Here is a 24,879-nt window from a genome sequence, read left to right on the forward strand (position 1 = left end):
CATATCTAATTGCTTGCAGTAGCCTGTACCCCTATAGGCACCTGTATTTTCCAATTTCTATACCTTGGCATTGGCTGCCCCTCCCCTACACACACACACACACACACACACACACACACACACACACACACACTTGACAGACTTTATATAGCATCTTCACTAGGTTTCTTGTGATATATCCTTCAAAACTACTCTCAGCAATCTTTCCTGAGTCTGGTGTTATCAGAAGCCCCTTTTTCTCTCCATTCCCCTTTTTCTGTAACTCTCCTGGTACTCACTGTCTGGATTTCAGTCTCCTCTTTGCAAATCGGTCCTTATTTCCTCCTTTCTCTACCTGTGGAGAAGCAATTTCCCAAGAGTTCTTTCTAATTCATTTCTCAGTTTCTGTTGTCAAGACAAGAAGAATCAGCAAACTTTCATTTAACACAGCTAAACAGATGCCTATGGCTCAGTGCCCCTATTTGCTGGAAATGATAGGAGACCTTTGACTGTATTCTATCTCTAAGCTTCATTTGTCTTTCATGAACATAGCTGAGTCTGGCTTAAGCTGTTTGTCAATCCCTATGGTCTAAGCAACTGGGATATTAAACTTCAATTTTCCAGGTGAGCCCACAAGGACTCTATGTGAGGGGACCATTCAAATGGCAGGTCCAGAAGAATTTTGAGGAAGACTATTTTGTTAGTTTGCTTTGTATTCATGCAAAGGGTGTTTGCACAGCACCTGCTAAGTGGAGATCAGTCTGTCAGGGCCAGTATCATCAGAGAAAGCAAGGGAGAAATCCAGTTTTTCCCTGGATTTCCTTTGAATGCTGCTGCCTTCCCCACCAGTCTGGTAGTGGCTGCTCACTCTTGCTCCTCTCCTTGTTACTCACCTGAAGTGAGCCACTTGGGAGTGGCTGGGCCAAGTCCCCAAGTTTTTTTTTTTTTTTTTTTTAAGGTTTATTTGTTTTTAAGATAGAGATGGGAGTGAGGAAAAAAGAACCAAAATAAGGACAATTAGGTACAAATGTAGACAGACAGTTCCCCATGTTTACAACCTTAGGGGAACTCTGGTGGCTTGCAGTGTGGAGACTGAAGATTCAGAGCTCTGGTGATGGGAATGGTGTGGAATTATAACCCTGTTGACATGTAATTTTGAAAATCAATATTAACTCACTAATATTTTTTTAAAGGAAGGAAGAACCAAATTATCATTATAGCATTATTATAACAGGAACTGAAGTCCAGACCCCAATGCTTTATCCAGAGCCATGTCATCTATCAAGACGTTAAAATTCGTAATAGTGCTAATGATTAAATCATTTAACTTTTTGTTTGATTTAAAAAAATAAATAACAGCATCTCTGATGGTTAACTACCACTTAAAAGCGTTTAGTTATTCAGAACTAATAACCAATGCGGAGGCAGGTCCCCAAGTCTGTCCTTTGCTCAAACTGCCCAGAGCAGAGCCAGCAAGAGGTAGGCGAACGGAGCATCGACCGGGTCGCCCTCTGGCGGCCACGCGCGGTACCGACGACCCGGCGCGGGGCTGGCGGCGAGAAAGGGGGAGGAGGAGGCAAGGAGGAGGAGGAGGAGGCGCGGGCCAGGGAGGAAAGCAAAAAGTTGCACTGGGGAGTTTGGAAAGTTGGGGAGTGGCGGCTGCGGGCTTCGCCTCCCTCTGCGCGTGTGTGAGGGAGTGAGCCAGGCGGCCGAGAGGAGCCAGAGCGCTTGCCATGCACATCAGACCCCGCCTGGCCGCGCCCGGCCGCGGAGCTCGCTCCGACTTCCCGCAGCCCGGCCCGGCCCGGCGCCCCGGCCTCCCGCCCCCAGCGCCTGGTCCTCCCCTCCCCCCGCCGGGCGGCCCCAGCCCCCCGCCCGGCCCGTCTCCGCGCCGCTCTCCCGCCCTCCTCCCTCCCTCCCTCCCGGCCGCGGAGCAGCATGGCGGAGCCCGGGCAGCGGCCGCGCGGCCGCCCGCCGCCCCAGTGAGCCCGGCTCCGGGCCAGCCGGGCGCCCAGCCCTGACCCCGCCCGCGCCCCGCCGCGCCCGCCGCCGCACTTGTCCCACCGCGCGCCCCTCGGAGCGCCGCGCACCCCGGGGACCTCTGCGCGCCCGGCTCCCCAGCATAACCCGGGACCCCACGCGCCCCGCGCCGCGCCGCGGCCACAGTCCCCCCCATCCCGCTCCCCACGGCCCCCGCGCTCCCTCACAACCTCAGGGTTCGGCCAAGCGGGCTGCGAGGCCAGCCGAAGGAGTCCCGCCCCAGAGGATCCCCCTCTCACTACCGACGGGGCCCCGCCCCCCGAGGGACCCCGAAGTCCGGCAGGGACATCCAGCCACGCCCCAGAGGGCTCCCAGCATCCCGCGGCTGGAGCCCCGAGCACCAGAGGAAGCTCCGTGCCCTACTGGGGGCTCCCCGCCCCGCTGAGGGGGCGCTGCCCAGGAGGGTCCCCCGCGCCGCGCGGGTCCGGGCAGGATGCACGCCGCCCTGGCGGGGCCGCTGCTCGCCGCCCTCTTCGCCACCGCCCGCGCTCGCCCGCAGCCCCCGGACGGAGGACAGTGCCGGCTGCCCGGATCGGTGAGCGAGCGCCTACCCAGCCACTCTCCCCGCAGCCCGCCCGGCACTCCTGCCCGGCGCAGACCCGGGCTGGGGTCCTGCCTGCCACTCCCGCCCACTCCCCGGGGATGCCCCCCGCGCCCTTCCCCGCTTCTGCCCGGGGCGCCCGTCAGCTCGCTCTGCGCTGGGAGCCAAGGTGGGGCGCACCCTCCGCTGCTGCAGGAGCGCGGGGCACTCTGCGGCTCCCCTCCACTCTCCGTTCCACTGGACGAATCCTCTCGGTGCCCCTTGTGACTCCTTTTCCACTTTTCCTGCTTTCTCGACTCTTGTGCACGTTCCCTGCCCACTTATGACTGTTTCCACCATGCCTTGCCCTTCTCTTCCCAGCCTTGAGTTGGACCCTTCCACCCTCTCATGCGTGTGCCCCTATTGCAGGCTTCCTTCCCACTCCGAGGAAGGCTGACTTTCCCCCACGGCTCTGGTTTCCACTTTCTTTTCACTCTCCAGCTCCCCCTCGCCCCCCACCCCATCTAGTACCTGCTCTTCCAAGGACACCCATTTCACAATTAAAAAAAAAGGAAGATTCCGGAGAAGAAAAAAGAAAGTGCCAAGGCATGCTGGTTTAATATTCTTTGAGCATTGGGTAATTAATTGCTAGTTCTCCTAATGTCCCTTCTAAACCAAAGGCTCCCTTGATTTCTCTCAGTATTTCTCCCTCAGTGCATCACAAGATGATCCTTAACTGGAGGTGAGGGGCCAGCAGACATACTACCAGGTCCTGGCTCACTGCCCTGCTAGCAGTGAGTGAGTTGACCTTGGGCAAGGTGCACCTCCAGGGTCCTGACTTGTGCAGAAACAGGACCAAGCTAGTCTGTCTCCAGTGTGCTGAGCTGTATGGTTTGCAAGTACATTAAGGTGCTGTTCCCTCCATCTACTCAGAGATATTCTCATGTATGATAGAATCTGATAGGAACATGATGTAAGTTGACCAAAAGCTTACTGTGAGCAGTTCAGAGTTAAGAGGTTTTTTTTTTGTTTGTTTGTTTGTTTTCTGGGTGGAACATGACTTTGCCTAGGAGAAATGATAGTCCCTTCTCATGGTCCTGAACAAGGGTCCTGGACTGAGTCTGGAGAAATGGTCTTCACCCTCTCCCTTAATCCCTACACACGGGGGTGGGTGGGGGTGGGGGGTGGGTTAAGTTAGAGAAGATGATAAAGAAGTGGGTTGGAGACTAGATATATCTTTTTTAGGAGAGGAGCCTGCAAAGCACCCAGAATGTGTGCATTTCTTGGACTGATTTTCTGGAATCTTCCCCTCCCCAATAAGGGCCTTAAGAATTCCTGCATCCTGCAGGCTTTAAAGCACTTTCTCATCTGTGGTTTCAGCTGGTAGAACTGAGTAGCTGACACCCCCAACCTGCCCTCCAAAAAGAAAACTGTATCCACCCTGACGACTGGGAAGTAGCTGTTTAAATAGGTGTGCTATTTTTAATAGGTGTTCTGCTTTCAAAGTGCTCTTGGCATGTATCTTCTAATGGTCGGATTTAAAAGTTATATGACTTCCTCCTTTCTTGCCAGAGCAGGACTCTTGATCCCCCTTCTCCTCCACCCTCCATGTGAAACCCCACTGGTGAAGGTTTGGCTTGGCCAAGCATGAATGTTCTCATGTGGTGTGGAAGCCCTTGGCACCAGGGAGGAAAGCAAATCACAAGGAGCGCTTCCTTTGGTGTCCACTTCCTTCATGCCTGACACTTCTTCGAGGGCTTGTGTGTATATATTGTGTCTCAACTATCCCAGAAACCTCTGAAAGAACTGTCTCAGTCTTTCCTATTAGGCAGATGGGGGAAATTCAGTCCATGGGAAATAAAGCAATGTGCCCAAGACCATACAGCTTGGACAGGAAGACTCAGAATTTCAGTGAGGGTCTTCCAGCTTTCAAGTCCCACTTTTTTTTCTTTTGCCTCCAGGGTTATTGCTGGGGTTTGGTGCCCACACTATGAATCCACTGCTCCTGGAGGCCACTTCTCCCATCCTGGTGCCCCTGTTGTTGCCCTTGTTGCTGTTATTGCTGTCGTTGTTGTTGGATAGGACAGAGAGAAATCAAGAGAAGAGGGGAAGACAGAGAGGGGAAGAGAAAGACAAACAAATGCAGACCTGCTTTACTGCCCATGAAGCGACCCCCCCCCCCCCCGGAGGTGGGGAGCTGGGGGCTTGAACCAGGATCCTTGATCTGGTCCTAGCACTTCGTGCCATTTGTGCTTAATCTATTGCACTATCAACCCCCCACACACCTTTTTTTAAATTACCACACCAAGGTTGTCACAGGTTTGGTGCTAGCACAAGTCCACCATACCTGGAAGCCATTTTTCTATTTTTGAAAAGCTTCTTTTATTTTTTAAATTATTTTTATTTATTTATTGGATAGAGATAGCCAGAAATTGAGAGGGAAGGGATATATATATATATATATATATATATATATATATATATAGAGAGAGAGAGAGAGAGAGAGAGAGGGAGAGAGAGAAACACCTGCAACACTGTTTTACCACTCACAAAGCTTTCCCCCTGAAATGGGGACCAGGGACTCAAACCAGGGTCCTTGAACATTGTAACATGCTCGTTCAACCAGGTGTGCCATCCCCTCTCCTTTCTTTTTATTTGACAGAATAGAGAGAAATTGAGAGGAGGGGGGGATAGGGAAAGAGAAAGACACTTGCAGATCTGCTTTATCACTCATGAAGCATCCCCCCGCAGGTGGGGAGCCGGGGCTCGAACCCATGTCTTTGTGCATGATGATACAACTGCTTAACTGAGTGAGTCACTGCCCTGCCTCCAAAGCCCACACTCTTTATCATGAAATGGTGCTGGTCTCTTACCTTCCAGCCCTACCTCCTCCTGCCCAGCTCTGTGCTAACCCTGCCTGACTCTGCTGCCCCAGGCCTCACACCGCCTTCCTTCTCCTTTTCCCCAGCAGCAGAGGGAACTGAACTCCTTTCTGTGGACTATCCGGCGTGACCCCCCAGCCTACCTGTTTGGCACCATCCATGTTCCATACACCCGAGTTTGGGACTTCATTCCAGACAACTCCAAGGCAGCCTTTCAGGCCAGTGCCCGTGTCTACTTTGAGCTGGACCTGACAGACCCCTACACTATCTCAGCGCTGGCCAGCTGCCAGCTGCTGCCCCATGGGGAGAACCTACAGGATGTGCTACCCCAGGACCTCTACTGGCGCCTCAAGCGCCACCTGGACTATGTGAAACTTATGATGCCCTCGTGGATGACACCTGCCCAGCGGGGCAAGGGACTCTATGCTGACTACCTGTTCAATGCCATCGCCGGCAACTGGGAGCGGAAGAGGCCGGTGTGGGTGATGCTCATGGTGAACTCGCTCACGGAGACTGACGTGCGCTCCCGGGGAGTGCCCGTGCTGGACCTCTACTTGGCCCAGCAGGCTGAGAAGATGAAGAAGAGCACTGGGGCCGTGGAGCGGGTGGAGGAGCAGTGCCACCCGCTCAATGGACTCAACTTCTCACAGGTAGGCAGGCGGCACTTGTGTACGCCTTTGTTCTTTGCTCTCTTGTCTCCCTCCTCTAGCTGCCATGGCCTGTCTTGTCCCCAAAGGCAGAGGCCCTGGGGGAGTAAGGGTAGGGGGGGAGTACTCTGACTATTTTTGTGGAGATTTAAGGGTAAACTGTTGTGTACTACATAGACCTGGGGGCAAGCATTTGGGTGGTGTTTGTTCCTGTCTTGGAAGATAGAACCTGCTGAAGATACATACCCCCACCTGCTGTGCTTGCCTGAGCAGAAGGAATTTCCCTGAGAGCACCAGAGTGATAGGAAGGAAGGAAGGAAGGAAGGACGGAAGGAAGGAAGGAAGGAAGTTGCAAATTTCTGAGGCCTTGGTGTCACAAGAGCAAGAGGTGTCTTAAGGCTGTTGTGTGAGTGCACCCAGGTGTAAGGTGCAGCCATGAAGGAAGTGCAGGAGACAGCAAGGTGCCTGGGTACCAGGGACATGGGAGGGGAAGTGAAGGGTGGTATCTGCAGCACTGGCTGGCTGTTTGAGTAGAAGCACTGGCCAGTTTTTCAGGCCTTTGCAAAACTCCAGGTGACCCTCGGACTGCCTCTCCTTAGGCTGGGAGAAAGTCAGCAAGCATGTATAGTATGGGGGTTAATAATTTCAGGGAAAAAAAAAACAACTATTCACTTAAAGGTTGACGGTTGTGATTGCTGAGTCTCAGGAGTGGGGGCCAGGGAGGAGGGAGGGAGGTGCTTGAGAAGTTTAAAGTCTCAGGCTGCCAGAGACCTGATCCAGAAAAATATCATTAAAAGCCTTGTCTCCATGGCAGAGGTCACTTGCAACACGCTGGCCCCAAACTCAACTCTGAGGCCCTGGGAACAATGAGTTCACATCTGTGTCTTGAGACATGGCTGCCAATCCTGGTGTGGTGACTCCTGCAAAGGAGGCCTCTAGTTAGTCCTTGGTTCCATTCCCTGAATGAAGCATGCCGCCCCCCCCTAGCACCCCTCCCCCAGGAAAAAAAAAAAAAAACAAAGAGAGAGAGATGCGATCCTTCGTTAAGAACAGGCCCATGCATCGCCTGGACTAGAAACCCCACCACTGAGACCAGACCTGTTTGCTGTTCCTGAGATGTTACAAGCTGTTCACTAGGGAAACAGTGCAGCCGAAACTGATCCTCCTTCAGAGATCTCTGGCCTTTGTTTTTCCAGGGGTGAGGGGGGAATGCAATATTGTCCCCGGGGAGGTAAGAAGCCAGATTGATTTGCCGGCTAAATGAAAGGCTGGTTTGTCAGTTCTCCTGCTGGCTCTCCCATAATTGTGGAGTCCTTACCCAGAGGGCCCCGGTGGCAGGAATATTGGGGCAGTTAGTCACGCCCCGCGGGGTTCTGACTACGCCTGACTCCTTCTCCATGGGGGAAAATCCTGTGCATTCTCTGGCCCTGCGTGGATTCCTCTGAACATACCGACTCTCTCCCTCTGAAGTGACTTTTCCCTTGCCAGCCTCTGGAGCTGATATTATCTGTGTCAGGCTCCCCAGTGCTCACCGCCCATCTCATTTTGGAGGCAGTTTTGTGGGAGGCCTATCTGTGGAGAGGCCTCATGTCTGGCCTCGATATCTTTTTTAGGCTGGAGAAGTGGGGTCCTGCCATCACGCTCAGCACCCTCTTTGTACCCAGGTCCAAAGGAAGTGTACAACCTCTGACTTTGATCTATCTCTCTTGAAACAACAAAAACTGTCTTTCCTTGGCATCTGGAAACTCTGCTGTTCAACTGAATGACAGCTTTGGTAGGTTGAAAATGTTTGCTGGATTATGTGAGGCTGTCATTCAGGAAAAAGTTCCTGAGAGCCATTCATTGGCCAGCAAGGATCCCACTGACAGTCTCCAAAACCCATGTTTGAAGATCAAACAAACTCAAATCTCTGGTTTCAGGAAAGTGCCTACCCCATCACCAGCCTGGGATTACTCTTTTAAAAATTATTCTGAGGTCTAGCTCCCATGGAGGACTGTAGAAAGCAAGTCTGGAACAAAAGAAAACAGGACTCCTTTGGTTCCCTGCTTTAACCACCCTTCACCACCTGCCAGAGCGTCAGGCCCAGCCAATTTGTCCTGTTATCATTTTGGAGCAGGTGATGAAATCTCTCCTCCACCCCCTGGGCAATTGGGGGCTAATAGCAAAGGGTGTGTGTGCGGAAGATTCCAGAACCTGGGTGGATGAGGTTGTTAGGGATCCCTGACCCCAAAGTCAGAAATGCAACAGCCTTCTCAGTGAAACTGTGTGCACGCGTGCACAGTTTGATATGAACATCTGTGATGCATTATTGTACCGAAATATCTGTTAAGTGCATCAGATTTTTTTATTTTTTCTTTCCTCTCAGCATTACTGTTATTGCAAAATATTTGGTGTGTGTGTGGGGGAAGCAGTGAGAAAGGAGGCAGGGAAAAAGGAGCTTGAAAAGAGTGCCTTTTTGCTCAGATCTGGAATTTTCACTCTCATTTTAATATTTCTCAAAAATTTCTATTATTTTTTTTCTGGGCAGAAATGTCACATTATTCTTTGCTAAGGGGAGGCAGAAAGCTTGCATTTTGGATGGGAAGAGCCATTGAGAAAGCTTCCTCCACCTCAGCACAGCTTGGAAGGTCAGATTTATTGTCCCTGGTCTCTAATTTCTACAACAAGCACTAACAAAGAAAATGTCTGCTAGATTCACTGTCACCACAAGTTTGTTATGTGACCTTGGGCAAGTCACTTCCCCTCTTCTGGACCTTGTTTTTCCTGTCCATGAAATGAGACACCTGCATTAAGTCATCTTCCAGCCCCCCCTCCCCTGACATTCCACAGTACAGGATAATCAATGCCATGTGCCAGGTACCCTGCAGGAGACTGCGTTTCCATTGTGTCGGGTTCTCACAACCTCAGGCTGTCTAAGGTGGGTGCTCAGGAAGGTGGGAGGATTGCCCAGGGTCACCTAGCTAATAAGGAGCAGAATCAGCCTTCCTGACTAAATGGAAACTGTGCTCTCCTGCCTCTGACACAGACTCTCCAGGGTTTCTCGGTCTCAGGTATTCTGTGTGCTCTTGTAGCTCTTCCCTTCAACCTCATCTTCTATTTCTTTCTCCCTCTGAAGACTCAAGGCCTTGCATGTTTACACCCTGGAGAACTTATACCTAGAGAGAAGGTATTCCCTTTGGTTCTGGGATTGAAGTGGGGCTGGAGTAGAAGGCAGCTGCTGTATGGCATTTCAGGCAGCTCTGTGTGGAGTGCTGAAGTTTGGAGACTTGCTTCTAGGTTTCAGTCCCAACTCTGGCACAGAAGTCAATGACTTGTCCATAGCCTTATGCTCCCATCTTTCAAATGGCTCTGTAATGGCCAGCATTTCATGGGTGAGCTGGCTTTATGTGGACATGAGCAAATACTAACCCAGAGAACCTTCTCCCAGCAGCTATCCCCATTCTCCATCAGCTGTTGGACAAAGTAAAACAGGAGTAATAAGGGGGTGGGAGTGGCCCCTATATTCAGGGCCCTGGGGTTGTCAGAGCCTTGAGTCTAGGTCTTGTGACAATCTTGGGACTTACAGTTTTCATTTAGTTCCCTGGACTGCCTGCACAGACTGGTACTGGCTGCCACTGATTGGATGCAATCATCAGGAGACTTCTTTCCCTCTCTGGGGGCCCTCCCCGACCTGGGGCAGTGGAGGCACTGGATGAGAAGCCCTCAGAGTTATGCGCTTCCTGGAGGCATAATAAGAAATCCACTGTACTTTTGGTGATCTAGTAAACATGCTAATTTTCATTACCCATCCGGTATGTGTGGAACCTGGACACGTGGGCACAGCTGCCTGGGGTGTCCAAAATGTTTGTAAAAGTCTGAAGCCCCCTCACTAAGGAGCTAAAAACCACAAACTCTTTTTTTTTATTGAGCTGTGCTTCCGTACAGGGCACTGTATTAGACCTCTTAAGTATATCCTCTTTAATCCTCATGGAGATGTGACAAGGCATATCATCATGTCTCTTTTACAGACAATAAATTCAGGCTTAGGTTAAGGCCTTTGGCTGTGATTACACAACCAAGCCAAGTGGACTCTGGATTTCAACTCAGATATGCTGATGCCAGAGGCCACACTTTTTAGGCATCTGAGAGGTGAACTAATTATGGCATTATCTGTGTTTGTTGCAGAGGTGAGAGATCATTTCTTGCAAAAAGAAAAAGAAAGAAAGAAAAGAAGGGAGAGAGATGTGATAGTCTACAGAGGCCATTGGAAAGTGCTGAAGGTGATTCTGAAATAGGATTTCACTAAGACCTTCTGCCTGGTCTTCTGCCAGGTGTCTCCTTGGACTGTGTCAGCAGCTGGCCAAGAAGTCTTTGTGAAAACAGCTTTCCTAAAATAGGGTGAAGTCTGGATGTCTTATTTGTATTTATCTTATCCTGAGTTTATATCTACACACAGAATAGATATGAACTCCTTTATCTACATGGTGAGGGATCAGCACATATTACCAGGTGCATAGGAAGTATTTGGCAAATGAATGAATGAATGGTCAGAAACCATAAGACCATTCCTGTTTCTCTTCCTCTACCGATTGAATGAATTTATGAAGAAAAACTGCATCAGACACTGCAGAGAGCCCCCACCTTGAACTTTAATCATTCTGCTTCTTCCTACAAAGACACAAAATTCCATCCAGTAAGCTTTTCAGATATAAAGCAAGGCATAGCCCTGGTCCCATTCCTTCCTCCCCTGCCTGCGACTTGGACCAACCCTTTTCTCTCTCTCCAGACCATGGTTGACCCCACAGTCCCTCAAGATCTCAAGAGTAGTGGACTAGACTGGCCAGTTTCCAAGAAGAGCCCAGTTCTCACTTCTGTGGTGGTCATCTTCAATCTGTACCTCTTAGAAGCCCTGGGCTCACCTGCCTGAGATTGTGAGCCTGAATTATCTGTGTTTGGGAGGGGCTGGCAGGCTTGTCTTTGACAGGTTGCTTCCGCTGCCTACATGTCAGGAAGCCTCTTAATTCCAGTGGGTTATCCTGCTCCTCTTGCTGCCAGAGTGTGCAGAGTGGAGGGAGCCTTGGCCTGTTGCAGTACAGTCTGCTGGACCCCTGCCCAACTTTGCATCCCTAATTTCTTGGGTCTTCTCATCCCCTCCCTCGATTAACCAGGATGTCTTTTTGTTCCAGGCCAGTGCATTGCTGGGCGCAGAGGTCTGGGAAGGCCTAACTTTTACCTGTGGAGAGTTCCTATATTTAGCCAGGGAGAATGGGCATTCTTATCCCGCTCCACAGCTGTGGAAACTCAGGCCTGTCTTTCCTGTGTCCTGGTTTGCCACACTTCACATGAGACTCACAAGACCCCTGTTTTTCCTTTCTTTTCCTGCCATATCCTCCCACCTTTCAGGACCTGTCTCTCATTGCTCACCCTACAAGACTGGCTTTTCTTGGGTTCTGCTGCCTTCTCTAACCTCTCAGCCAGCCACAGCAGTTCCGACCCTCAACTCTACACTTTTAGTCCTCGTCTGTGGCCTCTTGTCAAATCTTTGTGCTCTTCTCAAAGTAAAAGGGGTCAGACACCTCCCCAAGGCAGCTGGGCATCCCCAGTGCCCTCCAATCATGATGATCAAAGTCTTCCACATGGAGAGAACCACTCAGCTCATGTTGGATTAGATGGGTCTAGTTTACACTAGGCAATTCCAGGTCCTAGACAGAAAAATAGGCTCCACCCCCCCCCCCCAGGCTTATAGCTGGCACTATGAATCCATCCTTCTGGTGGCTAATTTTTTCAGTTTGATAGGACAGAGAGAAATTGAGAGGGGAGGGGAGGTAGGGAGAGAGAAAGACACCTGCTTCACTATTTGTGAAGCTTTCCTCTTATAGATGAGGAGCCTGGGGCTTGAAGCCTGATCCTTGCATAAGTCCTTGTGCTTAGTACCATGTGCACTTAACTGGGTGCACCACCACCTGGCTCCGGGAAATAGGCTCTTTCTAGCTGCCTCCACCACGTACTCTGTATTTCGTCCTGTGATGGGAGCTGAGGTAATCAGTGAAATAAACTGTCACATGGTGAGTGCAGAAGTCTCCCTACAGACACCCCCTGATTTTGACTCTTATCCATGTAAATTCTTGGATTCTCTGTGCATCCAGAGAGCTGTTTGAAAAAAGCCCCTCTTTAACCACCACCCCCACCTCCCAGCTGCCATGGAAGCTTGATCTGTAATCTCTGACCTAGTTAACTCAGACTTTCAAGTTTATATGGTAGCCCTAAGGAGGGAGAGCAAACTAAGAAGCGGGCATGAAGTGCCTGAGGTAACTCTGTAGAGAGAGAGTGAGAGGCCGGGAAGCCAGGGGTGAACAATATGTCAAAAAATACCCAAGCCTCAGAATAAGAAGTTCCCAGCATGTGGGTTTCCAGACTTGTATGATCTCCGAAGCATGAGCCGGGACTCCAGACTCAGCAAGTCTCAAAACGGTGAAATCTTAGAATGTCAGGCTCCAAGGCATTTTTGGGCTCGAAGAATCTTCACGTCATGAAATCCTAGCCTCTTCACTTTGAAGAAGTTTCAGCTCTTAGGCACAGACTTCTAAAATCGGAGAGTTGGAAGGCACCATTTCCCAGGAATTCCAAGAAGCCCCATCCATCCTTAAACACACAGACCTCCTCTCCTAATTCCCTTCCCCTGGGCCCCCACCCCACAGCCAATCCCAGACTAAAGACAGAAAGCCTGAGCAGTGAAGGACTTTGTGATAGAGATAAAAATGGGAACGTGGCTTTGCTAATGGTTCCCATTTGGCTATCTCTCCAAGCCAGAAAGAGGTCGCCTGGTAATACAGCTTTCTGAGGGAGGAAACTGAAGAATTCAACGAGTGCACAGCCTGTCAGTCAGGCTGCCAATTAAGTTAGCTTCTAAATATTACCCACTTCACTCCCTTTTATCTCCCATCACTGGCTCTCTGTCCACCCACTTAATCCACAGGCAGCCTGTGGCCCAGCCTTCAGCTTTGCTCTGTGACAACCAAGTTGTCTCACCACTGCGTAGCTCCTCCAGGATCCAAAAGCTTTTAAACCTGCACAATCTCTAGCTGGAGCACAAAGCTGTTGTCCCAAGCTTGGAAATGCCACCGCTTGTGCTGGGCTCCCTCCCTCACCAGGAATTTCTTTCTTTTCTCTTCCATTTCTGAATTTTATGAGATTTCTAAGATCAGTTTGATGCACTGCCTCCTCCAGGAAGTCTACCCAGAATGCTCTTAGATCTAATTTGCTTGGGAAAACTTGGTCTACAGCTTCCTTATTGATCCAGCCACATATATCTTTTCCCTCTGCAGAATTTTCTGGCATTGAATGGTAGTCCTTCTCAGCATTTGTTTGTTGTGTACATGTGTACAAACATATATACATTAATAGTTAATATTTTATTGTTACTGCACCACAGTAAAAGACTCTGGGGTTGAAGGGGTTCAGGTCCTGGAACATAATGGCAGAGGAAGACCTAGTGGGGGTTGTATTGTTATGTGGAAATGTTGTTCATATACAAACTATTATATTTTACTGTTGGTCGTAAGCCATTAATCCTCCAATAAAAATATTTAAATATATTTTATCTATTTTTACATATTTTGGATACAGAGAGAAATTAATAAGGGATGGGGAGATCAAGAGTGAGAAAGATATACACCTACAACATTGCTTCATAGCTTTTGAAGCTTTCCCTCCTGCAGGTGGGGACCGGGGATTTGAACCTAAGACCACGTGCATAATTACTGAAGTAGTTTTTTTTTTCTTTTCTTTTCTAAAAAAATTAGTCCCTAAAGTGCTTATGGTTGATTACAAAAATAGACTGAATGTGCCTCAGTGCTGAAGTTGGGGCTTTGTGGTATACTCTGTGGTTGGGGTGTTGGCAGCTCTGGATACTTAAAAGTGACTGTAACTTGGCCTCTGTATTCTTCAGACTTCCTTCCTGAGGTGCACAGACACTGCTGGCTCATTGGTAGGACATGTTCTCTGTTGGATTGCTCTCTCTATTCTGGAACAGTGTTGGTCTTCTCTCTTTCATCTGCTACTCACAGACACAAGCTCCTGTTTTCCCTCTTTCTTTCTCCTCAGAGTACACCCGATTTTCTGTAGACTCAGCCCAAGCTCCTCCTACCCCCTGCTACACCCCTGCAATTCTTGATTTCCATTTTAGAATCTTTCATTTTCCCCTTTACTTGCTAGTTGGGCCCTAAGGATGCTGATCTTTTCTGGTTATTCCCTGCTCCCTCTAACACAGCACCATTGGTCATGCCTCCATGCATCTTCTCATGCTGTTCCCTCTGCTTGACAGCCTTTGCTCAACTTTGACTGTCTGGTTAATTCTTACTTCTTTAAGTGGTCACCACTTCTCTGAAGTGGTCAGTCCATTTGGAAAGCCAGGGCTCTGTAAACAAATGCATCAATACCTGCCTCCCACCCCCCACCCCCATTTTCGTCCCACAGTTTGAGTTTAGATTTGATTGGTTTTCAGCATTGTGTTTTAATAGGATAGGTGGGCATCATAAAGGACTTGGATTACCATAATAAAATACCAAGGGCTTTGTGGCTGGAAAGAGAGAAATTTACTTTCTCAACAGTTGTGGAGGCTACAAGGCTGAGAACAGGCTGCCTTTGTGGTTGAGTTCTGGTGGCAACCTGCTTCCTGGCTGAGAGGCAGCTGCCGCCTCTCTGCCTTTTCATGTGTCAGGGTCAGTAGGGTGGGAAAACACAGGGTTGAGGGGGTGGAGGGAGGGGAGACTGAGCAAGAGCTAGCTCTCAGGTCAAATAGCTCACTTGGTTAGTGGGCTCTTTTGATATGTGCCTGGCCCAGGTTTGAGCCCAACCCCTACTGTACTGAAGGAAGCTTAGGTGCTGTGGTCTCTTTCAATCTCTGTCTTCTCACTCTCTGGCTTAAAAAAGCTATCTCTCTGGCATCTTTTTATATGAAAGTGCTGATCATATCACTAGAGCCCCACTTTTGTAGCCTAATTACTTCCCAAATTCTCCATCTCTGAATACCATCATGTTGGAGATTAGGACTTTAATGCAGAAGTTTGGAGGAAGGGATACACTCAATCCATAGTAGTACTGAGTTGTACTGGGACTACTCATCTGATGACCTTTAGCAATAGCCAGAGGTCATCAGATGAGACCCTTTCTCATCAGATCCCTGAAGCCATGTCTTAAGACATCAGTCTTTCTTTCTTTTTTTTTTAAATTTTTTTTATTGATAAAAAGGAAACATCAACTAAACCATAGGATAAGAGGGGTACAACTCCACACAATTCCCGCCACCAGAACTGTGTATCCCATCCCCTCCCCTGAAACATGTGTGCCCTACCAGGTACACCTGTGGTGACCTCTACTGTGGCATGTTTTGCTGGAATCTCTGCTCCTCCCTGGACTGGGCAAAATAACTCCCTGGAAGCAATTGGTAGGTTTTGAATTCAGCACCTGAATGCAGCTTCCTTGAAGCCAGTGAAAATGTCTTTCCTGAGTGCTGAGACCCTGTTAAATTTTGTTCTTGGGATTATACTTCTTCCTTTTGGGTCAGGAAGAACTGGAGAAAGCATTACTTTTTTTTTTTCCTTTTTATCATTTTCTTTTATCCTATAAGTCTTTGTCACCTGCATAATGTATTTTCTTTACCTCCCTAACATCCTGGTGGGATTCTGCCTTTAGAATCAAGAATTAATCTTTATTTACACAGCATGATACATGCTCAGCTCTGGAGCCTTCAGCACCTGAAAGCCTCCAGGCACTGGCCCAGGACAGCCCAGCACTCACTCCTTCAGTGCCCAGAATAACTGTACTCCTTTCAAGTGTAAGTAACCTTGTGCTACTTACATAACTTTCCTGTGACTCAGTTTCCTGGGCAGTCAGCTCTGCCAATTACCATGAGGATTAATTGATTAGTGTAAATTATAGTAGTTACTATTCCAAATGCATCAGAGAAGCTCAGTCAAGACTATGTTATGATTATTGTTGTGATGCTGAACTAGCTTTCAGGAGCTAGTTTTCAGTTTCTCATGTGAGCCAGACATTGTGATAGGTGTTGGGGATAGAAGAATGGGCAAGAACAAGGAGATGGGGTGAGGGAGGCTGTGGCAGGTAATGAGATACACAGTGAGAACACAAGTGAATACATTTCCCAGACCTGGGAAGACCAGGGAGGGCTTCTTGGAGGATGCCCTGGTGAAATGAAAACCTAAAGGAGTCAAAGTCAACCAGGAAAATGCTGATAGGGTTCAGGGTTAGAAGAATGGAGGTGTCTGTACCAGAGGCAAGAAGAGAATCATGAGTCTGTTGTCCCTTCTGCTTCCCTCCTCTCTGCATGGACTGTGGCAAGGTTGAATCTAATGTATCTGCCTGTTTGGGGGCTCCCACCCCTGCCTCAGCATGGATTCACTGAGGCAGCACACAGGCCCTGCCAGCCAGGTTCCCATCTTTGCCCTTCTTTCTGGGGTTAGGTAGCTCCTTCTCTGGATAGATTCCTTAGAGGTATATATTTCTTTCTGTTTTCCTTTTTTTTTTTTTCTTTTTACCTCCAGCATTATTGCTGGGGCTAGGTGCCTGCACCACAAATCCACTGCTCCTGGAGGCCTTTTCTTTTTGTTTGTGTTCCTTTTGTTTCCGTTGTTGTTTTGGAGGTACCTATTTCTTAAAGAACACAGCAGGATGGTCCAGGTGGGTGGGCCACCACACACATGTCCCCATATGTCATGCTCACACATGTCCTCACAGTGTCCCCATGTGTCCTCACAAGACATGCCTTGGTCAGGCCAGACTACCTTAGGGCACCTGGAGGTGACTGTGCTCATGTCTCCTATGTCAGTCTTGCCTCCAGAAACCAAGTGCAAAGATTAAAGAGAAAATATCTTATCTTCTGCTTAAAGGACTTACTTGTTTACTCCTTATTGTAGTTACTTAAAGTTTCCTGGTTAATTTTATGTCATGAAAACTTAACAGATACCCTGAGACATTAAGGATTTAAGCCTCAGTTCTATTTGAAATCCCTTTTTGGAAAGGAAGATGTGATTGGAGAAAACCTCTCTGGCTCATCTCTTAGGCCTGAATTCAGATGGTTTCCTCTTCTTGAGTTGCTCAGCTTTGAGTTTGAAGAGAACCAACAACTTTGTTGGCAGTGCAATCCCAGTCATTTGCGTCATGGTTTGCAATTGCTAGAGTCCTTCACATGCACCAGGGCTATGCTCTCTTATGGCTTCCAGGACACTTGATAGGGGAGTGAAGTCTATTTCCAGACCTTCTCTGGTGCCAGTGTATGTTTGTGTTCAGAAAGGTGATGGAGTTTGCTGCTGGTCAGACAGGAGTTGCAAGTGTCCTGGATTCCCAGTGACCACCCAGAGTTTCCAGCCAAGAGGTTTCAGTTCTGTCTGAAATGCTGTTTAAGAGATGTGAGTGGGTTGTGGAATGGGAAAATGGAGATGTTTGGGGCCTCAAGTGGTAACAATGTTTGGTCCTTGTGCTTGACCTTGACTGGGATGTTTAATTAACCGAGCACTATATAACTCCAGTGCCATAGCCTGCTTATTGGTGGTCTAGCAGGTGATTGTTCTGCTTCCATCAGTACATCTCTGTGTGTGGGGGGATGAATAAAAATACTTTGTGGAGATCTTATAAGTTGAGTAAGATTGGAACCACTGAAAATGGATGTGAAAAAAGCCAGACTGGGAGGGAGGAGGCTGTGAAGGAAAAAAATCCAAGAAGGGAAAATGCAGAGAGGGTGTGCATAGAAAAGACATTCTACTCTTCTCTCCACCACCTTTATTCTTGCCTTTCTCTACCCAGCTCCTAAAGGAGCCATTGTTATTCAGAGCCTGTTATGCACCGGACCTCCTGTTTATCACTGTCAATTCCTGAAGTAATTCTGAAAAGTAAGTATAACTTTCTACTTCTTGAGAAAATTGAGGCTAAGTACTTTATACAAAATGATGGAAAGGAGATTTCTGCTTAGAGCCTTTGATACCTGCAGAGAGAAACTGAGTTGCCATTGGAATTCCAACCCCTCCACTTTGACTGGGTCTGTTTCCACATCTAAAAAAAAAAGGTGGTGGGGGGGGTTTCATTATTAACACTTAGCCTCCAGGGTGTTATGAAGAGGCAATGATTGTTAACTGTGATGGTATAAACCCCAGGTCATCTGAATCATTTTCATTGGCCCATCTCTACACTGTCTGTGTCTTGAGGGAAGGCTCAGCCCACAGAGAAGATGGTCTTTGAGCCCGCAGTCTCTTGTACATTGAGTGTCATTCTGAGCTGGGGTTGGGATGGGGTGGTGTATGGTGGTGGATGGTCTGGCTGGGGCTGTTTGGCCTGACCACAAAGAGAGTGATCATTCTTTCCTGACCATCTGCAGTGTGAAATGTTTGACTGGATGAACTCTAGCTTTCTTGTGAGCTTCCATGGCTTACAAAAAGAGCCACAACAAAAAGGAGGAAGGAAACAGGCTGGAAAACCCACCTTGAGCCCAGCTCTGCCTCAGGTTAGGTCCATGACCTGGGGCCATTCCTTCTATAAGGATCTTCTTCCTCTCTGCACAGACAGGTACCAAGTTCTGGAGAGAATATAGGGAATAGACAAGGAAAGTGCTGTATTTACTCTCAAATGCTGTTTGCTCCTAGTGACACTCAGCATACAGGTGTTTTTTGTTTTCCTCTTTTCTTTCCCCCAAAGAAAAATACCCTGTAAATATTCAGTGGATTGGACTAATTATTATTAAACAGTAGTTAAACGTTTTATCCACCCATTCATTCTTTCATTTGTTTAGCAAGCACTGCTGGAAACTACACTGTGCCAGGCTCTGCTCTTGGTTCTGGGGGTTCAGAGATTAATAAGAGGCTGTTGGGAAGGGAAGGGTGGATGATACTTAAGAAGGGTTTCTCTGCAGAATGCCAAGAATGGATCTGAGTCCACTGCATGCCTTTCTTCACGGAAAGGCATGTCTTTCTCAGGATCCAGGTGGTGGCACACTCAGCTAAGCACACATAGTACTAAGTGAAAGGGCCCCCACAAGGATTGGGGTTTGAAACTCAGGCTCCCTACCTGCATGGGGGATGCTTCACAAGTGGTAAAGTAGATCTACAGGTGTCTCTCTCGCTTCCTCTCTACCTCCCCCCTCTCTCAATTTCTCTCTGTTCTATCCAACAAAAAGGAAAACATGGATGACAGGGCCAGCAGATTCATAGTGCAGGCACTGAGCCCCAACAATAAACCTGGATAAGGGAAAAAAAGGAAGGAAGGAAGGAAGGAAGGAAGGAAGGAAGGAAGGAAGGAAGGAAGGAAGGAAGGAAGGTAGAAAGTAAGTAATGGCTTTCCCCACACAAAGAATCACATTTCTTAGGTAGGTACAGCTGTTTTATGGGTGAGGAAGCCGAGACACAGAGAGGTTAATTCACTTACTTGAGGTCAAATAGCCAGTGAGTAAAGTATCTGAGAAGCAAATCTCAGGATGTTTGACTACAGACCCTGTACATTCAACCTCTCTGTATCTAATGAGAAGAAACGAATATGATGGGGGTGGCATATGCCAGTATCAGAGACTAGGCAATAAAAGGTTGAGAGGGGCAGGAAACCATAAGATTGATTAGGTCTCCTCTGGAAAAAGAGTTCTCTGAGAATGAGAGGAGGAAACTGTCTATTTTGTTGTGACTGAGGGTGAGTAGGGGGTGTGGGAAGAGAGACTGTAGTGGGTTTGATAATAGAAGTTGCCCTTGGCAGGTGAAAGGGTAGGTGGCAAGGCAGGCTGAGCACCTGACAGAATTGGGAACCAAATGAAGCTGGGCCTCTGTATTGCAACACTTACAAACATTAGTGGAATAAAAAGTTAAATATAGGGCTGAGATTTAACTCATCTGATAGGTTATTTGCATCTCGCCCAGGTTAGAGCGAGTACCACATGGTACTCGCTATGGGTACCACATGGGAGTGCCATGGTGCTGGAGAAAGCTCTGGTGCTGGCATGTCTCTCTCCCTCTCTCTGAAAGTGCATGTGGCCCAGAGCTACACACACACACACACACACACACACACACACACACACACCCCACGAAAATCTTAAAAACACAAGGGCAAGCTCCTTGTCATTGGTCTTAGCAGTTATTTATTTGTTTATTTATTTATTTAGATGTGACACAGAGCCCCCATAGGGGTGTGCAAGTGTTTGGTAAATTATAATGGCATCTCTGCTGCTGCAAAGCCACTTTCTAAGTTGACTCTGACCTTACTGGAAAAGGGCATTTATTGTATTGTCACATATGTGTTTACATGCCTGTCTCCACCATAGAGGAAAGGGACCTCATCTCCTGAATCTGGGTTTCCCTGGGGCCTGGCTCCAATCAAGACACTCTGAGGTGTTGTGCAGTAGTTGTAAAATCATCAGCATTAGCTTCACACCTGAGCACTTGGTGGAAATCAGGAAGTCCCCAAGATAGCTGCTGATGGTCTGCAGATTTCCAGATGTATAGTTCCCAGACATCAGGCATTCAGGTAGGTGCCTGAATGTGCCATCGTGGCTTCCAGCTGTTTGGGTCTGGGTGGTTGTGTCAGCTGAGTGAGTGAGTGAGAGCCTTACTGCCCTGGTGCTCTCACTGGCTGTCAGTAGGGCTGTGCTTTTCCCCAGGTTCTTTAGTCTCCTTGGAGCCCTCGGGGCTTCCTCATGGCCACCCTGTGGCTGAGATCTACCTCACCTTGCACTGTGGGCATCTTAGTTAGCTTTCTGCCCTCAGTCCTCATGTGTGTGTGTGTGTGTGTGTGTGTGTGTGTGTGTGTGTGTGTGTGTGTGTTCCAGGCCAAGGATCAGAGCTTCTGTTTGCTGGTCATTCCATGACACTCACACAATATAAATGAAAGCTGCTAAAACCAATAAATTCAAACCATGTGTGGGCTCTGGGGAAGAGTGGGGACGTCAGAGGGCCGCAGTGTGAGGTGGCGTCAGTGCTGACGGCACCCTAGCTGATTTGTGTATGAGAAAAGTAAATATCCAAAGTGGTAAACAGCCCTGGGTCTCTCATCATCGCTGGGATTCAAAGGCCTTTAATAGGAACATACACTCTCTGTCTCTTGTAAACACAGCAAAGTTCTCTCTGTGTGCTGACCTCAATTCTGCAGTTTCATCTTTAGGGAAGCCAGCCCAGTCCTTTTAGTCCAGAAGCCGCAGGCAGTCTGGACTGTGGGGCTGGGTTGCTTTCTCACTGGTTTGGCATTTGGTTGAGCACTTCTGCTGTGCAAAGGTCTACCTTTTTTTATATTTCTTTGGTCTTAGAACAAATGTCTAGGTAGCCATTCTCACCCAAATTCTTTTCCCAAAGAAGAACAAGAAACCCAGAGCGGTGGATCAACTTGCCCAAGATAAACACCAAATCCTGGCAGAATCCATCACTTCTCCTTCAGAGTTCTCTAGTTCTTCATCTCCTTTTCCTGTGAAAAGCAGATCTCTCTTCCCTAACTCTGAATTACAAAGTCACCTTCATCAGTTCCTTCTGTTCCCAGCATCTCCTGAAGCCTGATTTTGAGTCATGGGTTTGAGGTTCTTGTTTCTCTGCCCATTTACAATTCCTTCTCTAAGCTCCTCAGTTTTCACCTCTGTAAGCTGGGGATGAGACTTACCTTCTTAGAATGGTTATGAGAATAAACAGAAATCACATATGTGAAAATGCCCAGACAGCTCATTGGACAGGATGTCCCTTCACCCCAGCTTTCTTTCCAAACTCTGGATCCTTCACATGGCCTCCTAATAGGTACATCAGTGGTCAGGGAGGTGGTTGGCTCAGCAGTGGAATTTAAGCATTGCAGAAAGTTCTGAATTCAGAACCATGTACAGATAAGAAGGGGGGGGAAAGTATAATACCATAGGGGGTAGAGAGTGGTGCTTTTTTATCTTTCTTTTTCTTTTCATTTTCTTTTTTAATATTTATTTATTTATTATTGGATGGAGACAGAGAGAAGTTGAGAGAGGAGGAGGAGATAGAGAATAAAAGAGATAGACACCTGCAGCTCTGCTTCACCATTCATGAAGCTTTCCCCCTGTAGGTGGGAACCAGGGGCTTGAACCTGTGTCCTTGTGCACTGTAGTATGAGTACTTAACCAGGTGTGCAACTGCCTGGCACCCTTATCTTTCTTTTTAAATGAAGTGCTGTGGAAAGAGCTTATGATGCTACACCTGGGTGATACAATTGAGTAGCTCTAATATTTTCTTTTCTTTTTTTCCTCTACAGTTATTTCTTGGGCTTGCTACCTATACTGGTGGCTTGAATCTCTCTCTGTCTCCCTACTCCACCCACTCTCACATCCTCTCTCTCTCACAGAGACAGAGAGAAATGGGAGAAAGAGAGAGAGAGAGAGAGAGAGGGAGATACCGACCTTCTCCATTGCTTTTGATGCTTTCCTCTCTGCCAGTGGGAATTACAGGGTTAGCCTGGGTCCCTGTGTATGATAACATGTGCACTTTACTGAGTGTTCAGCCTCCCAGTCTCTTTTTTCACCCTTCTTTATTAGAGATAATCACTTTGTTTGGATTATGAGGCCAGGGAGGTAGAGCAGTAGCATTTCATGGGGCTTGCGTATAAGAGCTCCCAAATGCGATCCTCAGGCACTATCAATATTTAGAACTTGAGTGGTGCTCTGGTGAAGAAAAAAAGAAGGTGGGGGTGACTAAACTTGAAATCACACAAACCTAAATACACCATACTAAATACATCCATCAACAAGTATATGTAAAGCTAAATCACACGAGTGAATTGTGCAGGGTCAGTTTCCTGGTTTTGATCTTGTGCTGTAGTTATGTGGGATATCACCTTTGGGGAGAGCTGGGTAAAAGGTTTTATTTCTTACAATTGTGTGTGAGTCTACAATGATTTCAAAATCTAATAAATAAATAAATAAATATAATAATAAGAATTTGCCTTTCCAGCACACTTATTCTTCTGTGCTGGTTTGCCTGTGCCTGCTGCGTGCTGGGTCCTGCTCCAGGCACTATGCTTGTATCAGTAAACACAAAAGAAGAAATTCCTGCTCCATTGCAGCAGATCTTTGCTCAAAGGTGGTCTTCCTGTGATCACCCTATTTAAACTTGCAAACCACTCCCAGAGCTTTCTAAGCCTCTTCCTTCCTTTTTTCTTTCCTAGCACCTGTCCCCAAAGTAACATTTCAGATATCTGACTTATTTTATTTTAGTGCCTTTCCACGCCATCATTTGAATGTCAATTCCAGAGAAGTCTTGTGTGTTATCTATATCTTTAACACATAGAACATGCCAGGCACATAGTAAGCACTTAGCTAGTGGGTAGGAAAGATAGGACAGGAATGCAAAGAACATGTGAAAAAGAAAAATAAAGCCAGGCTGAGCTAAGTAAGTCAGAGGTGAGATGCTGAGAAGGTAACTCTCCCTGCTGGCCAAGTTTTGGGCAAGACGTCATGGAGACAGTATTAATTCCTGTCCTTATAAGTCTGGGAAATATGGGGTCAGGGAGTACACAGGTTGTCATGCACAAGGACCTGGGTTCAAGCCCCAGTTGCCACCTACCAGGTGGGGGAAGCTTCACAAGTGGTGAAATAGTGTTGCATGTTTCTCTCTCATTCTCTCTCCCTCCTCCCCCTCCTCTGTCAATTTCCCTGTTTCTGTCAAAAAAAAAAGTCTGGGAAGATTATAAGGTCTTTTCCATCTGAATCCTGCTCAACTTCTCAACTTCCTCTTGCAGAGTCTCTAGAGAAGACAACACAACTCACAGCAGATAGTGCTCCCTGGAGTTGATCCTGGACATGCTGTGCCCTCTGCCTGGGTGCTCTCTCTCCTTCCACTTACGTCTAGATTTTGTTTCCTCTTTCAGATCCAGCCTTGTCTCTCCTGTTCTTTCACAATCCCATGATTCATCATCTCTGAACATCTATACTATTTTCTGCCTGTACTGTACAATTACACCCACTTTGGGAGAGAGTCTTAAACCAACTTCACTGTGGATGTGACTTGAACCCATTTCTAGGACAGGAGCTGACTTGTATCCTAGCCTTATGCTTAGACACACAGTAGGCTCTCAACTGTGCTTGTGGCAGGATAGAATTCAGAGCAGTGGGAAAATGTGATTCATATTCAAAGAGAGTAGAGTATAATTTGTTATTTTTGTAATTTCTTCCCAGATTCTCCTCATATTTAACTACTGGGATTTCAGTTAGAGCAGAACTGAAGTCAGTCTTGGCAGGATTTCAGAGTGCACTAACAAAATAATGGGTAGAAATTCTGCAAATGGGTAGAACCTGAGTAATAAACTTCAGGAGTTCTTTAAAAAATTTTTTACATTTATTTTCCCTTTTGTTGCTCTTGTTGTTTTTCATTTTTTGTTGTAGTTATTGTTGTTGTTGTTGATGTTGTTGTTGTTAGGACAGAGAGAAATGGAGAGAGGAAGGGAAGACAGAGAGGGGGAGAGAAAGATAGACACTTGCAGACCTGCTTCACCGCCTGTGAAGTGACTCCCCTGCAGGTGGGGAGCCGGGGGCTTGAACTGGAATCCTTCCGCAAGTCCTTGCGCTTTGTGCCATGTGCGCTTAACCCACTGCGCTACCGCCCAACTCCCAAGGAATTCTTTCCTCTAGCATGTTAGATGTCTTCAGTACATTCTTATAAAAAAGACATGAAAATATCTTTATAGTGCTCATTGTTTCCACATAACAATGTGATCTTTAAGTAATGTACTGAGGCTGAGTAAATAGCTCAGTAGTAGAGTGTAGGACTTGCAAGACTGAAGTCCTTTTTTTTTATTATCCAGTATTATATGGTTTTTATTATGAATCCCTAACAGCAGAACATTT

General features: G+C 47.6%; 1 protein-coding gene across 4 annotated transcripts in view; it reads left to right on the forward strand.

Annotated features, from left to right (window-relative positions):
* Positions 1–1,564: 1,564 nt before the first annotated feature.
* Positions 1,565–24,879, forward strand: part of LOC132542841 (metalloprotease TIKI2) — a 28,242-nt gene continuing 4,927 nt past the window's right edge. For 2 of the 4 annotated variants that reach the window (XM_060205934.1, XM_060205933.1), the window contains exons 1-2: positions 1,565–2,554; positions 5,511–6,071. In XM_060205934.1, the coding sequence (XP_060061917.1) occupies positions 2,453–2,554; positions 5,511–6,071 (663 nt within the window). In that variant the 5' untranslated portion in view covers positions 1,565–2,452. Of the gene's footprint in view, positions 2,555–5,510; positions 6,072–8,042; positions 8,165–8,595; positions 8,696–24,879 lie in introns of those variants that run through there. The other 2 variants (XR_009553810.1, XM_060205935.1) reach the window with 2 other exon arrangements.

This window comes from Erinaceus europaeus, chromosome 13, assembly GCF_950295315.1.
Source record: "Erinaceus europaeus chromosome 13, mEriEur2.1, whole genome shotgun sequence".
NCBI classification, from domain to species: domain Eukaryota; kingdom Metazoa; phylum Chordata; class Mammalia; order Eulipotyphla; family Erinaceidae; genus Erinaceus; species Erinaceus europaeus.